The 22,500-nt window shown below is 37.1% G+C and overlaps 1 protein-coding gene and 1 non-coding gene across 3 annotated transcripts; both read left to right on the top strand.

The window, feature by feature from the left end:
- The first annotated feature begins 725 nt into the window (after positions 1 to 725).
- Positions 726 to 19,945, top strand: IFI44L (interferon induced protein 44 like). Of its 2 annotated transcripts, XM_007079200.3 has the most exons (10): positions 726 to 856; positions 2,444 to 2,538; positions 4,880 to 5,369; positions 5,898 to 5,946; positions 6,914 to 7,109; positions 10,540 to 10,692; positions 13,440 to 13,611; positions 18,242 to 18,342; positions 18,672 to 18,843; positions 19,571 to 19,945. In XM_007079200.3, the coding sequence occupies exons 3-10, from the start codon at positions 4,892 to 4,894 to the stop codon at positions 19,618 to 19,620; spliced, it is 1,371 nt and encodes a 456-aa protein (XP_007079262.2). In that variant the 5' UTR covers positions 726 to 856; positions 2,444 to 2,538; positions 4,880 to 4,891; the 3' UTR covers positions 19,621 to 19,945. The 2 variants fall into 2 exon arrangements, with proteins under 2 accessions (XP_007079262.2, XP_042853592.1); XM_042997658.1 differs by lacking the exons at positions 726 to 856; positions 2,444 to 2,538 and having other exon boundaries at positions 4,687 to 5,369.
- On the top strand, positions 11,798 to 11,904 carry LOC122241612. The gene has a single exon (XR_006221853.1). It is a non-coding gene; the product is annotated as a U6 spliceosomal RNA (small nuclear RNA).
- Positions 19,946 to 22,500: the final 2,555 nt, after the last annotated feature.

Below are 22,500 nucleotides of genomic sequence, written 5' to 3' on the forward strand. Positions count from 1 at the left end.
ATGGCCTACCTCCTTGTACAACTCCCTCCCCGTGAATATGGCAGAAATCCGAAAATGATGGGATATCACTTCCATGATTCATTTATTGTCTTTAAGAAAGAGATTATCTTCAGTGACCTTGAAAAAATTAGGTGTAGGTGAGCCCTTATAAGAGAGGGAAATCTTTCTGAAGGCAGAGACTCAAGGCATGAAGGAGGTTTGACACAGAGAAGATTCTGCTGCTGACTTTGGAGATTCTGTTGCTGCCATGTTGTATAAGATGAATGCAAAAGCCATTGGCAAGAAACTGGGAGTAACCTCTAGGAGCTGAAAGTAGCTTCAGGCTGGCAATCAGTGAAGAAAAGGAGACCACAGTCTTACACTTACAAGGAACTAAATTCTGCCAATAACCCGAATGAGCTTTCAATCAGATTCCTTCCCAGAGAAAGATGGGACTGACGTAGTGTCCCCTCCCTAAGGAAAGAAATGAAACGAAACAAAACAAAACAAAAACCTCAAGGCAACCTGGTTATACATGTACGTGTACGTGACAACATCCCTCACGACCTTGTAACGTGAGACCGCTTAATCAGACTACATATTTGTGTGTTACCATATATGGGAGACAAAGAAGTAAAATGTATAAAAAAAACTACACCACATGGTGTTTGGGGCTCAATTCTTTGGGTACAAACCCAACTGAGTTGTGCCGGCACATAAAGTTGCTTCCTGGAGAGAAAAGCCTCCGTGTCACGACTCTGCAAGAATCCTGCTACAGGAGACAGTTGGCCAATACCTGGACTGAGAGACCCTGAGCAGAAAATCCATTTGAACCTTGCTGGGTTTCCTGATCCACGGAAACTGTGCCATAATAAATGTGAGTTGTTTTAAAGCCTCTAGGTGTATGATTATTTGTTACAAGTCCAGAAAAACTAACTCTTCTTTCTCTGACATTCAGTTTTGATCATGCTGTTACTCTGCTTGGAGTCTTCATATTGTCTTCGTGATAAAATCCAACTTAAATAAAGACTTTTACAATCCTAATCAGCCCCCTTGCCTCATTGCCTGCCAGTTCGATGCAGTTCAATCCATTCCAGCCACGAAAAATGTGTGGAGGCCCCTGATGACACTACGCTTTCTCTTGCTTCACTTCTTTCTTGGACTTTGTAGGGGCCCCCGGTGGGCTGCCCCCAAATGTACCACAATGACATACTGATTATTTTGAATTGAAGCTACTTGCGAAATAGCCGGTGTAAGGACACTTACACCCTTAGACCTCTGACCCCCTGAAAGCAGAAAATAAACCTCTCGTATGAAAAAATATCCTCCCTGTACTAAGAAGTAAAAAGACATCCTTATCACCAGAGATAAGGACTTTAAAGTCAAGAAAGCAGAAGAAATAGACCTTGGTATGTGTATGTGTGTTTACTAATCTATAGCTACCTGGCCCAAATTCCACTTAGAATTCCTTACTAATTAAAGTTCCCAAACATCTGTTTTCTTTAGCCCATCGAGTTCTCACAAATTGATTGTCTTTTTGTCTAAATTGTATAAAAACTGCCTGTTTTGTCATTTCTTTGAGTCTCAATTTTATTATTGGGCCTCCAGGCACACATAATAAAACTTTGTTTTTTCCTTCTGTCAATCTGTCTCCCTTCAGTTTAATTCCCAAACCAGCTGGGAAAACCTTGGAGGAAAAGAAGGAAGTTTCTTCCTGACTATAACTTCATGTCTCAGTCTGAACTTTGCTTTGCTAGCTTTTACTAGTGCCCTAAGGCTGGGTGAGGCCACTGTCACTCCGGTCCCCAGGGGATCTTGTTTTTACTCCTCTTGCAGCATTTGGAACACTAATATACCTGTCTGTGTACCTGACCATCTCCCTGATTGCACAGCATACGATTTGAGGGCACTATTTTTATCTTACTCAGCATTATCCTTCTCCAGGGTCTAAGCCCTTGTTGAATGACTGAATGTGTAAATGGGAAAAGAAGCTGTGCACTGCCTTATAAATGAATTAGGGAAGAGCCAAATTTTCATCTGTGTGTTCCAGTGTAGAAAGATGGTTTTAAATACCAGCCAGCGCTGTCGCTCTGTTAGCTGAATTAACTTGCATACTTAAGTTTCATTTGCATGCTTTGAGAAATAAAGATACTAAGAGTGTTTACCGTGTTTGGAGAAGACACTAGGAAACGCGAGCAGTTGCACAGTGCCAAGCACATAGTAAAATGTGCAGAAATGTTGGCTATTGGTTTTATTGCAGTTTTTATTAATTATCATTTCCTGAGTGCCTACATGTGGGCTACAGAGGGGACCAAAGATCTTTCTGGTGGGTTTGGCAGAAATCTTAGTTTCTTTTTCCTTTTCTCTGTCTCTTTCTCTCTAACAAGGAAAAAGAAACCTAATGACGTTCTCATGCTGGCCACTGATTGCTGCTGAGTTTCACTTTCCTTTCTTTCAAACACAGATGCCACAGATCTCGGCAGAACCTTCTGTCTCCAAACTGTGGCTGCTGGATCCAGCTAAGACTACATTTAAGCTTCATCCAACTCTTAAAACCAGGTAAGTGATTTTTTTGCCATCTGATGCTTCCTAGCTGTGTGTAAAGAAAATTGCCTGTTTTCCTTTCTTTGAAAATGAATTCAGAGTGAAATGGCTGCTAATGACTGCTAATGATCATACTTTTCTCTTTCATTTGTTGTGTTTTTTAATGAAAATTTTAAATACAGGGAATGCTAGAGAGTAAGTTCTATCAGATTCTTAAGATGATTTATCTAATTAGAGTAGTTTTTTCCTCCTGAAAAAAACAAAAGCATTACAGATAATGTTGAAGTTACCTGTGAATCTCTCCTATACTCCTTTCTCTTCCCTTCCTTGCCAGAGGGAAATATTATCCAGACTGCGGTATAATTATTGTTGTGCTTGTTTTTTGTGCTTTTGCCACATATACCTCTGTATCTGAACATGATCTCTAGTATTGCTTTGTGTTAACAGTTTATATGAATGCTATCATACTAAGTGTATTGTTCTCAACTTGCTTAGTCTTTTGAGCTTTATTAAAGTTGATACAAATAGGCCTAGTTCAGTCACTTCAGTGCTCTTTAGTATTTCATTGTGTGAATATGCCAAAATTTGTATATCCAGGCTTCTAATTTATCCTAAACAAAGCTGCCATGAATATGCTTGCTCCTCAAAATGATATATGTCCATCAAAACAATGTGAATATTACTGAATCTCCATATTTGGGTCAACTTGGTATTGCTGGCCCCTTGTTGGATGTAAACTGCTATCTCATTATTGTTTAATTTACAGCTCTCTTTCTAGAACAGTTGAACATTTTTTTCATGTGTTTATAGTTGATTTGAGTTGCCTCATCTGTGAATGTCTTCATATACTTTGACTACTTTTCCATTAGAGACAGTTTTTCCATTAGATGTGAGGTACACACACACACACACACACGCACCGTGGAATATTACTCAGCTGTAAAAAGAGATGAGATAAGCCATTTGCAACAGCATGGATAGATCTAGAGGGTATTATGGTACGTGAAATAAGTCAGAGAGAAAAGTGCCATCTGATTTCCCTTATGTGTGGAATCTAGAAAAACAAAACAAATTAATAAAGAGTATGGGTTTATTTCTGTATTTTGCTTTTTCTCTTGGTTTTCTATCATGTTCTTTCATTTCCTGCTTTGTGTTTCTGATGAATGTGAGTCACTAAATCTAAAAACATTGTGGGGATAGTTTGAAGCTAGAAAAATGTTCTCTTCATCCAGACAAGATTTGTTTTTGCTCCTGCCTTACAACTAGAGGCACAGGCAATCTTCATGTATGTGAACCCACTCAGAGACTGAAATTACCAGGAGATGGAATTAAGTCTGTACATTTTTAGGCCACCCTTTTTTCTTCCCTGTAGCTCTTCAAAATCCTTGCCCACAGCTTGGGAGGAAGATTGCCAAGGCACCCTCTTTCTTGCACTATATTCCCCTAGCTCTGTGAGTCTAACAAAAGTTTTGCCTAACTTCTCAGCATCTCAGGCACCTCTTCTAAAGTTCACAGACGCTCCTCAGAGAAATGTGCTCCCAAATGCCAAGCTTCCCTCTCCGTCTTCACTTCTTTTCCAAATCTTAGCCAATGACATAGTCTTCACTCCTTTGTTATCTCTTCAATGCTTTCAAATATATATATTTACAGTTTAACCTGTGTTCTAGTTTTTGAAAGAATTGAAAGAATTGGCATGATGACTCATGGTCTATCCTGCCACTGTGGGACCTCCATGTCTATTAACTCCTCTCATATTTCAATTTCTTGCTCTGTGAACTGTTTTATGTATAAATTCCCCTTTCCTATCTTCTAATTCATGGGCTGGCAAACCATGACCTGTGTACCACCCACTTGTTTTTGTAAAAAAAAAAAAACCTTATTGGAACATAATCATGTCCATTTGTTTACATATCATCTATGTTTTTGCATTACATTGGCAATGTTGAGTTAATTATGGCAGAGATTATATGTTCCACAAAGCCTAAAATATTTAAACCTGTCATTAAGAAAAAGTTAGCTGACCCGTGTTCTAATTTATTAATTTTAATTTTACTTTATTCTTTATTTAGTTGCCCATTTGTCTACTGACTTAAAAAATTTAATGATATTTTAATGATATTTTTGATTTCTAAATTATCTGGGTTTTTTTTTTTTTCATATCTACCTACTATTGTTCTATCTCTGGTTTTTGTGTGTGTGTGTGTTTTGTTTTGTTTTTTTACATTGTAATCCAACCAACGTGTTTTAATTGGGTCGGAGAAAAAAATAACGCACTGGAACTAGAAGAAGCAGAAATCTGTACTTTAAGCCACTGTGGTATACTAACTAGCCTCTCAACCTATTGTTTTTCTATCAGATACAGAAAATCATGGCAGTGACAACGAGATTGACATGGAATGAGGAGAAAAGTCTGCAAAAGCTGCTTGGAAACGTTTCCTTGAGACTTCTTTATAAGTCTAGTGTCCATGGACATACAAGTTTTAGTTTGCTTGATAGGTGCCAGCTTCAGGGATCTACTATAACAATTCTTTACTTTTATAATAAGATTATTGGGGTCTTTATACCTGGGCATTATCCTGCACCAGGTAAAGAGTTTACAGAGCCAATCCCCTCCTTCTGTTTTTCATTTCAAAGGAATAAAGCTACAGAAATGGCAATTGCAGTTCTAGAGGCAGAAGTGAAAATTGCTTCTGGGCAACTGACATTTTGTTCCTTTGATCAAGAGATGTTCTGTATAGATTCAAGCAAAACCAAACTTTCTATACATCCTTTGTTAAGCTCTGAATTAGGAGTACATATCTCCTCTGACCTCACTTATTTGGAAAATGAAGTCTTTCGAGTTGAAGGTATGTTAAATGAGATAATCCTACATTCTGGTTCTAGTCTTTCTTTGTATTTGTTGGTCATCACTGAGCTACAAGAACAAGGATAAATGAGAGGAACAGTCAGGTTTCATGCCATCAAATTACTGTTTCATAAACTTCAAAATGTAACCTGGGAAGCATAAAGGTTATGATGTATTACCCAGAAGGTGTAGACAGCTTTGAACAGAGTCAGTTGAGGAGTGAAAGTGGAGAGATGGAGATGGAAAGTGAGCGATAGCAGGGGTTTGTTTTGATATATGACCCCTTTTGGGTCAGCTCTAGGACCTCTGGGTATACTTATGTGAGAGTTTGCAGAGTGAGTTAATTATCCTCCCTAGAAGGGGGGTAATTTTCCTTTCTCTCTTCACTAGGGTTACCAACACTAACTCCTAACTGGACAGCTCGGCCCTGGTTTATATAAGCAGACTCGCTGCCCCACTGAAAAGGTTGACTTGGCATATTTAGCAAGACAAGTTAAAAACCTTATTATGCTATGTTTATTTCCTACAGGAATTAAGGATGATACAACCTATATGCTCAAGGTAACAAGAGCCTCAAAGTAAGTTAGGTTTTTGGACTATTACTCACTTTATTTAGAACACTTCTATAAATGACATTGGAAATTAAATAATAAAATAAAAAAATATAACTTGGGTGATAAAAATGAATTATAATATTATTTAAATAATATGTTTGAGGCAATTTACAACAACAGCAAAAATAGAATGACTACCAACTGTGAACCTTTAAAAATCTACCTGACAGCAATTTGACTTTCTTTTTCACTTGAGCTGGCTAGATCCAAAGTTTTCCAGACAGAAATTTCTAGATGACTATTTCAGATAATTCCTTTGAAGCCTTTCCTTGGGAATAAAGTTTTGGGGGAATTTCAGTAAGTTTTAAAAGCAAACCTCCGGGGCACCTGGGTGGCTCAGTCAGTTAAGCGTCCGACTTCAGCTCAGGTCATGATCTCGAAGTTCATGAGTTCAAGCCCCGTGTCGGGCTCTGTACTGACAGCTCAGAGCCTGGAGCCTGTTTCAGATTCTGTGTCTCCCTCTCTCTCTCTGACCCTCCCCCATTCATGCTCTGTCTCTCTCTGTCTCAAAAATAAATAAACGTTAAAAAAATTAAAAAAAAATAAAAGCAAACCTCCTTTCCCCAATTTATAAATATCTGTGTTGTATATATTTTATTTCTCCTTAATATAATGTTATTACTGAGATAACACACATCTTCAGTGTTGCTGATATTTCTCTGACTTGTGTTGTCAAGGCTAATAGTTTAACAGTGATTTGGTTGCTGGTTAATGTTTAGCTTTATTAAGATATAGATAAATGCATTTTCTTCAAGCACAAAATGTGTAACCATAGACCATTTCACATCAGATGAGAGATGGGCATTAATACCCAAATAATACATAAGTAATTACAACATACTTGTAAAAGGAAGGAAAGAAGGTCCAGGAGAATTGTGCTGTTGTTCCTCTGGGGGTGTGGCTGTTTTAAGTTCTGCATGTTATTTCACAGGCAGAGGAATCGGCTTCTAGCAGAGCTCAGAGCCTTCAAGCCCAAAGTAGACTTGATTTCAGAAATTTGTATTCTCTTGCTGGGTCCAGTTGGATCTGGAAAGTCTAGTTTTATCAATTCAGTGAAGTCTGTTTTCCAAGGCCGTCTGACTCGCCAAGCCATAGTGGGGTCTGATGACACCAGCATTACTGAACAGGTAAGTTACTCAAGGATTTCCTGAGGGTTTTGTTTTATTGATTACAATTATTAGATTTGTTCATTTCTTTGCCATTCTCTGGGAATGTTAACCTTCTCACCTACAAGCAATTAAATGCTAAATCAAATGTAAAACAGGAGTAAAAGCTGAATCTGAATTGCCTCCATTGAGTTGTGTTTTACTGAGAGGCTTTTCATTTTTATGCACGCAAGAAGCACTTATATTTAGAATGCTTAAACTTGTAGAATACAACACTAAAATTTAAAAAAACTTTGTGTAAGTCTTTGTCTGTTATATTAGAAATGTGTTTTTACTTATGTCCCGTATGGTTTTACCTGGATTGAAATTCTTTTCTCTTTTTTTTTGTAATAAAAGAATGAAACCCTTTTCCATTTTACAAAACCATTTTATAAGAAATGATCATGAAAAGCAAGGCAACAATTCACTTTGGTGAGTCAACCTTCAAAGGGTAAATCTATCAGTGCTCCTGTGAACACAATCTTATTTGTAAACAAATAGGAGTACTAATACCATTTTTAAAACTGTTACTCCAAAGACCTACAAATTATTGTGGAAAAACTTTCTCCCATTCTGTGCTTCTCAATGTTATACAATCAAACAAAAAAATTAAGGGGAATGAATAGGACATTTCATAATCAAACTGTATTTTTCTGTGATTGCTACAACCTAATATTGTTATCTTCTGATTGGAAATGTGCTGTGCACCGTCAGTACAAAATTTTGCATCGGACAGACGTGGCTCATTTTAGTTTTGTGTCACATTTAATAACTGAAAGCATTTTCTATGATTTTCAAGAAACACATTTTATTTCTTGAAGTTGGCTAGATTCTATCTACTTGGCTGGCTTCATCTTGATGTATTAGTCTAGCCTCAAAAGCCAAAGCAAGATACGGCAACAGCAGTTCAATACATTAAGCATTGATGGAAATGTTTCTGTTAAATACTGTGTTGGCAGTAAAGACCTAAATACAAATAATTGGTCTTATTACTCAGGGATTTCAATGTAGATAATAAACAAATAAGTACTATTCACTGTGATAGGTGCTGTAGTACAGGTACTCACCAGGACAGGATTCATCTCCTTCCTTTTCACATTACTTTAAGAGAAGATGTAGATCCTGAAGTCCAAATGAAATGCAAATACTACTATATAAACTGAAGGAATACAGGACAGAATATTTATCAAGGAAACAGAATGTATTTTTTAAATGATTTATTTCTTATTTTGAGAGAGAGAGAGAAGAGAGGAAAGGAGAGAGAGAGAGAGAGAGAGAGAGAGAGAGATCTCAAGCAGGCTCTGTGCTGGCAGTACAGAGCCTGAGGCAGAGCTCAGTCTCACCAACCTTGAGATCATGACCTGAGCCCAAATTAAGAATCAGATGCTTAACTGACTGAGACACACGGGCGCCCCAAGGAAGCAGGAGTTTATTGCTCAGGGACCCTTCTCTTTGAAGAACTCAATTTGTGAAGGAAACAGATTAATGAAAACTATGAATGTGCCTACTGATACTAAAATTACACAATGCACTTTAAGTATGTGACTCCACTGCTTTGTGTAATTCCTTTCCGGTGGAGGCACCAGTAAAGTCCCATTTACTTAGATCAAAATATCCAGTGATATTGCTCCTAGGCATTGGACTTATGGACCAATGGGAGCTTTTGACTTCATTACAGATTCCTATAGGTCATAGAGGGGTTCTCTGCTTCCTGGTTGGGAATGGGAGAATTGTGATTCAAGTTGTTGTTTGGTATCTCGGAGTTAGCATTTTTCTTTGTGTTTCTGCCTAAATATTCCATAGTTGTGCCTATTTGGAAGTATATTTGACCAATAAAGATTTTTCAGAGTTCCGAGAAATCCTCTTGGTATCAGATTGAGTGTGTTTATTAAGAAAAGACGATTTGTTAAAGCAGAGCTTCCCAAAGTGAGGTTTGTAGACCCCTGAGTGTCCCTGAGAGAATTTTATGGGGTCTGTGAGTTTAACATTATTTTCATAATAATACTAAGATGGTTTTGCTTTTTGTAGGGTATGGACATTTGAACTTATCATACAAATGTAGTTTTATTTGTTGCCTGGCACCTTTGCACAAATCAAGTAATGGCACCAAACACTGTTAGTAATCATTGTATTCCTTTCTACCACTCAGCTTGCAGGAAAAACAAACAAAATGCTTTCACTTAAGAATGTAACTGATGAATAAGTAACATGGATTTTATTTAAACTCAGCTTTTGAGAACACATTATTTTAATATTTTGTGTGATGAAATGGGAAGTACATATAAAGGGTTTCTAAGGCATACCAAAATGTGGTGGTTGCTGAGCAAAGACACTGGTGCAATTGAGTTGTGAGCTGAACTTTTCTCAGGTAACATCATTTTTAATTGAGAAGACAATTGGCAGGCTTGCTTATTCATACGTAGCTATTCAGTAGAAATTCATGGAAAATGCACTAACTGAGCATATCACTTCAAGAAAAACAACCAACCAACGATGTTTGTTGCCAATGGTAGCATTTGAGTTTTAAAGAAAATTAGAACTTTGAGCAGCTTGTATCTACCATTTTGAGCTTCATAACTTCCTAAGACTTAAAGACTTATCTGGTAAGATTAGCGGTGCTAGTAAAAAGTATGATGTTTTAATATTGTCCAGTGAAATGTGCCAATATTTGGAAGATCTAGGTAAGCCAGTGAACCAATATTTTCAAATAAACAAATGCATTGTGTTACTAAGCCATGCATGGATACAAAGTGTATTCAAAGTGTAGGATAGATCAATGAATTTAATGTAACTGAGTATGAAAATATCACAGATTCCACATTACAGCTAACCTTTGAGAAATGATCACTTGTTGAGCTTTGATGCATTATTAATGAGGAATATCCACAATTTTCTGAAAGCTGTTAAATTAAATACTCTCTCCTTTTCTTACTACATATATACACGTGAGACTAGGTTTTCTTCATATACTTCAACCAAAATGATCTATCACAAAAGACTGAATTCAGAGGCAGGTATGAGAATCCTGCTATCTTCTATTAATCCAGATACTAAAGAGCATTGTAAAAAGTAAATTGATCCTGCTGTTTTTAATATTTTTTTGGAAAGTAATTTTTTTGTAAAAATGTTATTTGGGTTAACATGCAATAAATTCATAATTGTATTTTAAAATGATTTAAGAAATATTTAAAATTATTTCAGTTTCTAGTATGTTAAATGTCAGTAGAGATGATCTACATAAATAAAAATCTCTTTGAGATTCTCAGTAATTTTTAAGAGTATCAGGTGATCCTGAGACTAAAATGTTTGAGGACCAGTGTTAGGTATTAGCCACCCTGTGTTCTTCCTATTGTCATGTCTTGAATGCTTGTTGAAGAACGAATTTTTACATTTGATATACTTTGTTTTATAGTATAGGATTTATTCCGTTAAAGATGGGAAAGATGACAAATATCTGCCATTTATGTTGTGTGACTCCATGGGGCTACATGAGGAAGAGGGAGTAGGATTGTGTGTGGATGATATACCCCACATCTTAAAAGGCTGTGTGCCAGACAGATATGAGGTAAGAATTCTCCAATCTCGAAAACCTTTCAAATCATTTCCATCAATGCTCTTTGTTAAATTTTTACCCTATAAGACAATTTCAACTGTTATAAGGTGTTTTCAACATCAACCAACACTACTCTACTTTTAAATGAATAAATGTTCATATAAGTAAAGTAGAAGAACTTATTTTCTATGGCATCAAGAAATATAGGCTGGGGTGCCTCATTGGTTCAGTTGGTAGAACTTAAGACTCTTGAACTCAGGGTCATGAGTTTGAGCCCCACACTGGGCACAAAGATTACTTAAAAAAATAAGGTAATCTCAAAAAAAAAGAAAGAAATACAGTCAAAAGCAGTATTTTACTTATACAAATTTCAGAAAACGTTCAGGAAAAGATTGTTCCTATATCACTTTTACAATAATGTAAAATAAGTAGAAAAGTAATAGTTTAACCTCATGCACTTTTTTGATCGCTTAGACAAAATATTGGAACATTTAACCACTTTTTGTTTAAGTGTGATATTGTTATACTATAAGTACTTACGTTTCACCACTTAAATGCCACCTAAATACCTACATCCAAAAGTTGGCTTTGCCACTAATTAGATGTGTACTCATAATGAAGTTACATATATGTCTCTGCAAGTCTTACTTTTTTATGTGTGAAATGTAGGGAATAATAAAGCCCATTTTGTAGAGTGCCTGCAAAGATAAATGAGAGAATGTACTTTAAATGCTCAAAAAGTCAACCATTATTATCACCTTTCTTTTAGGCATTGGGTGTGATACAATCAGCCTCAATTTCTAAACGTGACTTCTGTTGCCGCTCAGTTGTGCTTGATTGGAAACCTTAACTATGGACTCATATATTAAAAAAAAATTATTAAAAACCTATTTTGTTACAGATGCTATGCTAATTGAAACACATAGTTAACTAGGAACGTAATTCTCATCCTCACAATTTATGGAGACATAAGATACAAGGAGGTGGAACAGAGCAGAGAGATTGGAGAACTTCAGGTTCTCCATAAGGTGAGCCTACTAACACCTTCGTTTTTCACAACAGAGAGGCAATCTACTCAGTTTAGCATTGAAACATATAGTTAAAAAATAATGAACCTGTGCTCGCTTCGGCAGCACATATACTAAAATTAGAACGATACAGAGAAGATTAGCATGGCCCCTGCGCAAGGATGACACGCAAATTCGTGAAGTGTTCCATATTTTTTTGTTGTATGGAAACCAATTTGACAATAAATTTCATATATTGAAAAAAAATTACTAGAAAAGCACAGAGGGAAATAAAGTTACTTGATATTATTCGAAAAAAAAAAATAATGAACCTAGCCCTGTACTGTAGTTTTAAATCTATTTTCTTAATCCTAGAAAGATTATCATTCTTGGTATGAAGATGTTAACTTAGAATTTGGGATTTTTCTTCTGTTTCTCTTTAGTTTCTTTTTCTTCTGTAAAATTAAAGAAATTATGTTATTTTATTTTTTTTAATTTATTTTTTTTAGTAATCTCTACACCCAACATGGGGCTCGAACTCATGACCCTGAGATCAAGTTGTGTGCTCTTTTTTTTTTTTTAATGTTTATTTAGTTTTGAGAGAGAGAGAGAGACAGAGCTCGAGCTGGGGAGGGGCAGAGAGAGAGAGACGAAGACACAGAATCTGAAGCAGACTCCAGCTCTGAGCTGTCAGCACAGAGCCTGACGTGAGGCTCGAACTTATGAGCTGTGAGATCATGACCTGAGCTGAAGTCAGATGCTGAACTGACTAAGCCACACAGGCACCCCTAATTTCAGTCCTCTGACTGAGCTGAACAAGCACTCCTATAGCATTTTATTTTATTTTATTTTATTTTGAATGTTTATTTTATTTCTGAGAGAGTGTGTGAGCAGGAGAGTGGCAGAGACAGGGAGACAGAGGATCTGAAGCGGGTTTGGTGTTGACAGCAGAGAGCCTGATGTGGGGGTCGAACTCACAAACTTGCAAGATCATGACCTGAGCTGAAGTCTGAGGCTTACTGGACTGAGCCACCCAGGTGCCCCCTATGGCATTTTATTTTAAATGGCATTTCCCATCCCCCCTCTGTTTTTCTCCTCTATTCATTAGTCCATTTAAGTATGCAAAATGTTTAAAGTCTTAAATGATGTGTAACCAATGTCAATGGTCATTTTTTTTTTTCTGGAGACTCGGATTTGAAATTCGCTTTTTAAAAATATATTTATTTATTTATTTTGAGAGAGAGCATGTGTGCATGGGCACTCGTGCACACAGGAGTAGGGAAGGAGCAGAGGGAGAAGGAGAGAGAGAGAATCCCAAGCAGGCTCCATCCTGTCAGTGTGGAGCCCAACTGTGGGGCTCCACCTAAAAGACCATGAGATTATGACCTGAGATGAAATCAAGAGTGGAACACTCACCTAGCTGAGTGACCCAGGAGCCTCTGAAGTTAACTTTTTAAACAAACATTGTTTGCATTTTTCTGAAATAGTTCCATTATGGATAATGTAAAGTATGGATACTTATAATTTTTGCCAAAACAATGAAGTGGTTTTTCTATACGAAAGATATAATAACATTACACTCCTAGTGGAGAGGAAGTATGGAAGGGGGATTACTAATTAACCTGGGGAAAAAGTGGCTAGGGGGAGGAAAGTTTTGGGTTGGAGGTTAGTGGTAGTTGCATTTCAAGCATGGATGTGTTTTAACGAAGTCAGCAAAGACTCTCTAAATGTTACCTTATGTTTCTATAACAGTTTAGCCCCCATAAATCAATTACGCCAGACCATCCTATGTTCATCGCCTCTCCGTCACTGAAGGACAAGATTCACTGTGTGGCCTATGTCTTAGATATCAACTCTATCAGTTCTATCACCTCTAAGGAGGTGGCAAAGTTCAAAGAAGTTCAAAAAGAGGTCTTAAGCTGTGGTGAGTCTCATTGTCCTTATTAAAAGAAACTTGTATTTTGAGGGGCACTTGGGTGGCTCAGTTGGGTAAGTGTTCGACTTCCGCTCAGGTCATGATCTTGCAGTTTGTATGTTTGAGCCCCAAGTCAGGCTCTGTGCTGACAGCTCAGAGCCTGGAGTTTGCTTTAAATTCTGTCTCCCTCTGCCCCTTCCCCACTCATGCTCTGTCTCTCTCTGTCTCTCAAAAATAAATTAAAACATTAAAAAAAATTAAAACACCTTTTATTTTGAAATAATTATAGATTCACAGGAAATTGCAACGAGCATACAGAGAGGTCCTATGGACCCTTTACCGAATTTCCTGAGTCCTAGATTGGTTACTGGCAACAGTAGACAGAGATCATTTACATATTTTTTTGTCACGTGTGATTTTCCAGTGGCTTGATAGTCAAGTCACCTCCTCATATTACTTGACCTGACCAGGAAGATCAAAACCAGAAAATTGCCACTGTTATGTGTGTGTGTGTGTGTGTGTGTGTGTGTAGCCCTGTGTTGTTTTATCACATTTGTAGATTTAAACGTAGTTAAGTGAGTCACCCTCATTTATGGTCTGGGTGCTTTTCAGTCTGTTGCTTTCTCATTGGATGTCAGGGCTACTGGGTTTGTGTGGGGCCCTTTAAGATTGGGATCTGTGTTGTTTATAATTCTGTGATTCCCCTGGTCTTAATCCCCATTGTTTTTCAAGACCAGACATTTTGTCTTTCTGGTGTCAGCCCCCAGCATTGGGGTGCCTGATGTGGGGCACAGTCCCTTCATTCCCTTGAGAAAGAGTTTGTATTTTTTTGCATCCCACCTGATTGTGAGGTCACTGCATCTGGAGTGGAATCCTGGGCAGTGTCTCTGCCTCTCATACCCTTCTGGATGCACTACTTTTGTGTTTTTTTGTTGTGGACATGCTAGTCATCTAGTTCTTAGGTCCTTTTCAGAGGACAGTGATTCCATACGTAGCTGTAAATTTGTTGTGTCCATAGGCAGAAATGAGGTCAGGGTCTTCCTATGTTGCCATCTTTAACTCATCCTCCATGGGAATTTTAGAATTACCTTGTCTATTTCTACAAAAAATCTTGCTTGTAATTACATTACATTAACCACATGTATAATTACATTAACCACATGTATAACAGTAACCACATGTATAAATTTTGGGGAGAATTGACATCTTTACTCTGCTGAGTCTTCCAATCCATGAACATAATATGTCTCTCCATTTATTGAGATCTTTGATTTCTTTCACAAGTTCTCCACAGTTTTTTTTTTTTTAATTTTTTTTTAACGTTTATTTATTTTTGAGACAGAGAGAGATAGAGCATGAATGGGGGAGGGGCAGGGAGAGAGGGAGACACAGAATCGGAAGCAGGCTCCAGGCTCTGAGCCATCAGCCCAGAGCCCGACGCGGGGCTCGAACTCACGGACCGCGAGATCGTGACCCGGGCTGAAGTCGGACGCTCAACCGACTGAGCCACCCAGGCGCCCCAGTTCTCCACAGTTTTTAACATTCAAGTCCTGCACATGGTTTATTAAATTTATACCTACATATTTAATTTTTTAAAAATGATATCATATTTGAATTTTGGCTTCCAGATGCTTATTCCTGGTACATCAATTTACAATAGAATTTTGTATGTCAATCTTGTTTCTTGTGACCTTGCTGAACTCACCTATTAGTTCTACGCAAGTTTTTTTTTTATTCCTTGGGATTTTCATACCATCTTAAATAGGGATAATTTTGTTTTTAATCTGTATGCCTTTTATTTCCATTTCTTGTCATATTTTTCTGGCTAGAAGTTCCAGTACTGTGTTGAATAACAGTGGTGAGAGCACATACCCTTGTGGTGTTTTGATCTTATGGGGAAGGTATTCAGTGTTTCACCATTATGATGTTAGCCATATATATATATATATATATATATATATATATATATATATATATTTTTTTTTTTTTTTTTTACAGCTGTGCTTTGTCAATTTGAGGAGGTTCTTTATTCCCAGTTTTCTGAGTTTTTTTTCCTTCTTGTCCTGAATGGATGTTGAATTTTATCAAATAATTTTTCTCCATAGATTGATATAATCATGAAAAAATTTTCCTCTTTATCTTCTTAATATGATGGGTTACATTGATTTTTGAATCTTCAGCCAGTCTTGTCTCCTTAGAATAAATCCCATGTATTATGAAACATATTTTTTTCATATATTGCCAAATCCTATTTGATAATATTTTATTAAAAATTAATGAAGGATATTGATTCGTATTTTTTTTTCCTGATGCTTTGTCAGGTTTTGGTGTCAGGGTAACACTGGCTTCATAAAATGAGTTGGGAAGTGCTCCTCTTCCATTTTCTTGAAAGGATTGTGAAGAATTGGTGTTAATTTCTCTTTAAATGTTTGGTAGAGTTTTCCATTGAAATCATCTGAGTCTGGAGATTTCTTTTTCAGGGCTTTTTAAAAAACCAAAAATTTAATTTTAAAATAGTTATCAAGCTATTAATCTATGTCATATTAGGTGAGTTGGGATAGTTTGTAGACTTTAGTTCATTTCATTCCATCTAAGTTGTCAAATTTATGTGGATAGAATTGTTCATAGCATTTCCTTATTATTCATTTTATATCTGTAGGGTCTGTAGGGATATCTCTGTGACCTTCCTGATATTGGTGATTTATGTCTTTTCTTTTGTTTTTCTTTGTCACTATTTCTAAAGGTTTGTCAATTTTATTGTTCTTTTCAAGGAACCATGTTTTTGTTTATGTTTTAAATTGTTTTTCTGTTTTTAGTTTGTTCTTTGATTTCTGCTCCTTAGGGTTTCTTTCATCTTCTTGATTTGGATATAATTAGCTTTCTTTTTTCTGGTTTTTAGAGGGGAGGAACCCCTTCCCTTCCTTTCCCTTCCCTTCCCTTCCCTTCCCTCCCCTCCCCTTCCCTCCCCTCCCCTTCCCTCCCCTCCCCTCCCCTCCCCTCTCTTCCCCTTCCCTTCCCTTCCTTCCCTTCCCTCTTTTAACCTTTTGTTCCTTTCTTTCCCTTTCTTTTCACCAGTTCCAATTAGCATTCCTTAGTTGTGCACTTCTCCAGCAGCCAATATAGGCTATTTGAAGTAAAAAGAAAGCCTAGAGAACTCACCACCATATTTTTCGTTGGATCCTGTGGTCCTTAGCCAATTTCTGTTATTTTGTTATTCTCTCCACATTTCAATTTTTGTGTTTGATTTATAAATAATGTCTAGTGTTTCTAGTTGTATTTAGAAGGAAGAATAGGGAAAAGTATATTGGCTCCATTTGGTCCAGAAGTGGGAGTCCTTTCACTGAATTTCAGGAAAAAAAAAAGACCCAAATAAACACAACCAGAAATGAGATATTACAACTGATACCACAGTAACACAAATTATCATAAGAGACTACGATGAACAATTATACACAAACAAAATTAGAAGAAATGGATAAATTCCTAGAAGCATACAACCTTCTGTTGTATCCTTCATGAATCATGAAGAAATAGCAAATCTTGACAGACCAAATATGAGGAAGGATATTGAATCAGTAATCAAAAAACTCCCAACAGACAAAAGTCTAGAAACAGGTGGCATCACTGGTGGATTCTACTGAACATTCAAATAAGAATTAACAGCAATCCTTCTCAAACTATTCCAAAAAGTAGAGGAGGAGGGAACTCTTTCAAACTCATTTTAGAAGATCAGCATTACCCTGATATCAAAACCAGGCAAGAACACCACAAGAAAATAATATTACAGGCTAATATTCCTAATAAGCAGAAACATAAAAATCTTCAACAAAATATTAGCAAACTGAATTCAATGATAGATTAAAAGAATCATATACAATAAACAAGTGGGATTAATTCCAAAGATGTAAGGATGATTCAACATTCACATATCAATCAATGTGATACACTACATTAACAAAATGATGGATAAAATCATATCAATAGATGCAGAAAAATCATTTGACAAGCTCAACATCCACTTATGATAAAAACTCTCAACAAAGCGGGTAGAGAGGGAATATCTATATCATATATATGACTCATATATATGATTCATGTAAGGGGAAGATACTAAAAGCTCTTGTAAAGAACCTCAGGGATATTCTTGAATGGCATTTGGAAATCTTAGTTTTATAATATTTTTTCCTGGGGAAGCAGGTGTTAGTAAAGAGGCTTTTGATTCGGTTAGCTGCCTATTGGGAGAGGGCAAGAAGTCCTTAGTAGAACTGTGAAATCAGTGTGCTTTGTTTTTACAAATACTCTCACACAATCTTCACTTTCTGGGGTCTTTTTTGCTCTTCAATATCCAGCAACCACCCTGCCTCCCACCCCACCTTATCACTTTAAAACACACTATTTGGAATGGTAGATGATTGCAACATGGTGTGAATTCAGTTGCATTTAGAAATTATATCTCACGTTGGAAGAAAAGATCATTTCTCCTATTAGAAGAACTTCAGGTTCCATATTGACATTTACTGGGGATATTTCATTCTCTAAATCTTCACCCCACAGAGAGTTGCTTTCACACATACTGAATTGCCTTGTTGACACATTACTGTTTATGATACAAAATCACTGATTTATCTCTTTGATATAGGTACAGCACTTGTGGTCTTGCTTACTAAAATTGATAAGTGCAGTGAAATTCTTCAAGACAACTTTTTAAACATGAATAATTCTATGACGTCCCAAAGCCAGGTAAAGAATATATTTCTAACCAGGAATTATTGTAATAGTGTTGTATTGTGTGTGTGTGTGTGTGGGGGGGGATGTATGGGTGTTTGTGTGTGTGTGTGTGTGTGTGTGTGTATGTGTTCACACTACAAATGTGAACAGGCAAATGAAGAAGTGGATCAATTGCCTGATTAATTCAAGTTTATGTCCTACTTTAAAATAATAATTATCTGCATTATAATTATATTCAGAAGATAATTTATCAAGCTATTGCTTTTTCAGTTTCTTTCTTGAATTATATTTGAATTTAGTCCTTTTTCAGATATGAGTTATGCTTATTAATTTTTCCACAGATAATAGAAGTCAGCAAAATGCTAGATATTCCTGTTTATAATATCTTTATGGTTGAAAATTATTCATCAGAGTTGGAGCTAGACCCTTTAAAGGACACTCTGATCCTGTTTGTCCTGAGGCAGATGTTACGGATAGTGGATGACATTTTAGAGGATTTGCCTCTTGAAACAGGTAATCTGGCCCCTTTTCCACTCTTGTCATAAAGCATTGGTATTTTTTGAAAATCCCTGAGTTCTACCTTACTGGGCGGCTGGTGCCCACTTGCTTGCTCTAGACCTGACAACCATGTTAGGATATGTGCTTTGTTTCTATTCTTTTCCTTTTGTTTTCAGGTAAAATTGTCACAGCTCTACATGTGACATCAGTTGCTTTGATTCTGATACTTGGCCCAAACCTGGATTGGCATGCCCTGGTTAGAGTCAGTCTCTGCTGACAGCCTCTTTATGACTTCTGCTTTCACTCATGTTTCACCTTCGGTCCCTGACAGCATCTAACTGACAGTTTCTTCTAGGTCCTCAAGCTGAAAGGACAATCCTGAGCACTGGTGGGCCAAGATATGCCCCACTGCAAACCACCCTCTGGATTCCTGCACTATTTATGATTTTAATTTCTGTGACACCTTTAAACCTCCCCAGCAAAATTAACTGTCTCCTTATGTATTTGTCTATAGCTCTGTATTTAAAGCTCTATGTGAGTACTAATACATTGAATAATAGTTTAAACATGATTACATGGATGTCTAGTTCCCTAAATAGATTGTGAGCTCTTCAAGAAGCAGGGTTTGGATTTTACGCACATTTGTATGACAGAGTTTAGCACAGTGCCTGACAAGGAGTAAGCGCATCCCTCCCAACTTCCCCAGAGTGATAACATGTACTTAAATTTTTCCTCCTTACAGGGAGGAAGGCTGGAAGAAAATCAAATGCCAGAGACAAGAAATGGACATAAAGGAGGGAGAATGTTTCATTTATCTCTGGATGAAGATATGAATTTAAGGGAATTAAAAAAAAGCAAATATTTCTTAAGGACTTACGTGCTATTTCTGTGAAAAACAAACAAACAAACAAACAAAAACAAAGCTTCTTCCTTTAATGAACTCATGCCTGATTTTCATTAATTGAATTCCAAACCATCCTAGCCATGTCTCCCAAGTAGAGTGATCAAATGAGGCTACTTACTAGTGAAAGGCAATAAGAAGGTTGTCTTTAAAAAAAAAAATTTATGTTTATTTATTTTTGAGAGACAGAAAGAGAAAGAGCATGAGTGGGGGAGAGGTAGAGAGTGAGGGAGACACAGAATCCCAAACAGGCTCCATGCTCTGAGCTGTCAGCACAGAGCCCGACTCAGGGCTCAAACCCACCAACCATGAGATCATGACCTGAGCTAAAGTCCAGCACTAATGGACTGAGCCACCCAGGCACCTCAAGAAGGTTGTCTTTTACAGGTATTCCCAAATGATTCTAAATTCCTCTGGGTAGCTGTGAAGTTAGGACTAGCAATAAATAAAGAAAGAATTTCTGAAGACAGGTTTTAGGTTTTTTCTTCCATAAAACCCTAACTCTCTTCTCCAAATTTCTTAGTATTTTTCAGATGAATATGCTTTGATTCAATAGTTACCTATATTAAAATAGTCGAATATACTTTTAGTCAGAATTATTGTCTTCTTTGGGAAGTCCTGGGTATTATCATGGCAAGAATTCCTTAGGGATAGTTGTGGAAAAACAACTATTTCCTGAAGCAAAGCTACAGGTGAAATGGTGCCCAAATGAATGTTTGATAGCGTGATTCAGAGCAAGAGATAGATGGTATCTTTAAAAGAGACAGAGGAGTAGGATGGTGACAGATATTGAGGAGTAGAGCCAGAAGTAGATGTTGGGAACAAAGAGTTCCAGCCGGGATGGTTACGTCATGGACATAGGCAGCAACGGGTCCAAAGGGTAGTATGTGTTCGTTTCCATGTAGTCCACGATACAAACAAGCCACAGCTGTAATTGGGTAGAAGACTGAAGGTGATTGAAGACCCACCATTGTCCTTTACTGACTATAGGGCCATAACTCATCAATCTTCATGTGGAGTCAGCAAAAATCTGGTCAGAGGAAGGTTTTGCTACATGCAGAAGTATATTCAAGATGGAACTTCCTTACTCTGTTTGAAGGGTAGTGTGGAATACCTCATGAAGGAGATGGGGACCCTGAAAGGAAGAAGAGTAATGGAGAGATCAAGAGAGATAAACCATCAGAGACTTAACAGTGCAGTAGTTTATACTGGAAAGTTGCTAGGAGAGTACATCTTAAATGTTCTCACCACATGTGCAAAAAAGGTACTTATTTGAGGCAATGGATGTTTTAACTAACCTTATTGTGGTAACCAGTTGCAATATATACATGTTATCAAATCATTACACTGAACACCTTAAACTTACACAATGTTATATATTAATTATATCTTTTTTTCCCCTGGGGATTTTAATTTATTTATTTAGTATTAAAATCCACTGATTCTTGACTAACACATGAAGTCTGAAACAATCAACTTTCCTGAGTCTTATTTCTTTATATTTTTTATTTTTTCAATTTTAATTTTGGTTACTTTTTTTGTAGTTTCAAACTTTTATTGAATTCCAGTTAGTTAACATATAGTGTACTATTAATTTCAGGAGTAGAGTTTAGTGATGCATCACTTCCATACATCACCCAGTGCTCATCACAAGTGCCCTCCTTAATCCCCATCACCCAGTTAATGCATCGCCCCATCCACCTCCTCTCTAGCAACACTGTTATCTATATGTAAGAGTATATTTATACAATTATATCATAATAAAACTGGAAAGTAAGTAAAAGTGGCTGTTTCTGACAGAAGTTTGTAGCATTATACAAATTCACCCAGCATCCACCTTAATAAAATACCAAGAGTCGTTATGGTAGGTGATGTGTAAGCCTGTGTCTCTTTTAGAAAGCTAATTTTATTTTATTTTTATTTAAAAAAAATTTTTTTTAATGTTTATTTATTTTTGAGACAGAGAGAGACAGAGCATGAGCAGGGGAGGGGCAGAGAGAAAGAGAGATACAGAATCTGAAACAGGCTCCAGGCTCCGAGCCGTCAGCACAGAGCCCGACGCGGGGCTCGAACTCACGAACTGTGAGATCATGACCTGAGCCGAAGTCGGATGCTTAACCGACTGAGCCACCCAGGCGCCCCTAGAAAGCTAATTTTAAAGATTATCATGTTGCTTCTTCATAAAAAAAGCAGGCCCAGGGGCTCCTGGGTGGCTCAGTCGACTAAGCATCTGACTTCAGCTTAGGTCATGATCTCACCATTCGTGAGTTCAAGCCCCATGTCGGGCTCTGTGATGACACCTCAGAGCCTGACACCTGCTTCAGATTCTGTGTTCCTATCTCTCTGCCCCTTCCCTGCTCATGCTCTGTCTCTCTTTCTCTAAAAAATAAATAAACATTAAAAAAAATTTTTAAAGGCCGTCCATATATAATATGGTGAAATTGAGAGACTCAAGTAAGCCCCAGATGCTTCAGAGACCAGCTGAAGAGTAATCATCTTGAAGTGACAGAACTCATTTTAATGCTAAAGTCACTACTTGACAGCAAAGCTGGTTGAAGCCTTCATGGTATTCCTAAAAGCTGTGGGAATTTGGAAGTTCCCAAATCCCATCCCAAGGTGATGAATCTCTGAGCCAATTAATGGAGGACAGTAGATTTAAGATCTAATTTTTGCCACCAATTTAAGCAAGATGGAAACTTGCATGCTAATCACAATTTTTTTTCTGATGTTGGAGAAAACGCAGACCACTGGGGTCAGCCAGACAATAGAAT

This window comes from Panthera tigris, chromosome C1 (genome assembly GCF_018350195.1).
Source record: "Panthera tigris isolate Pti1 chromosome C1, P.tigris_Pti1_mat1.1, whole genome shotgun sequence".
Taxonomy (NCBI): Eukaryota; Metazoa; Chordata; class Mammalia; order Carnivora; family Felidae; genus Panthera; species Panthera tigris.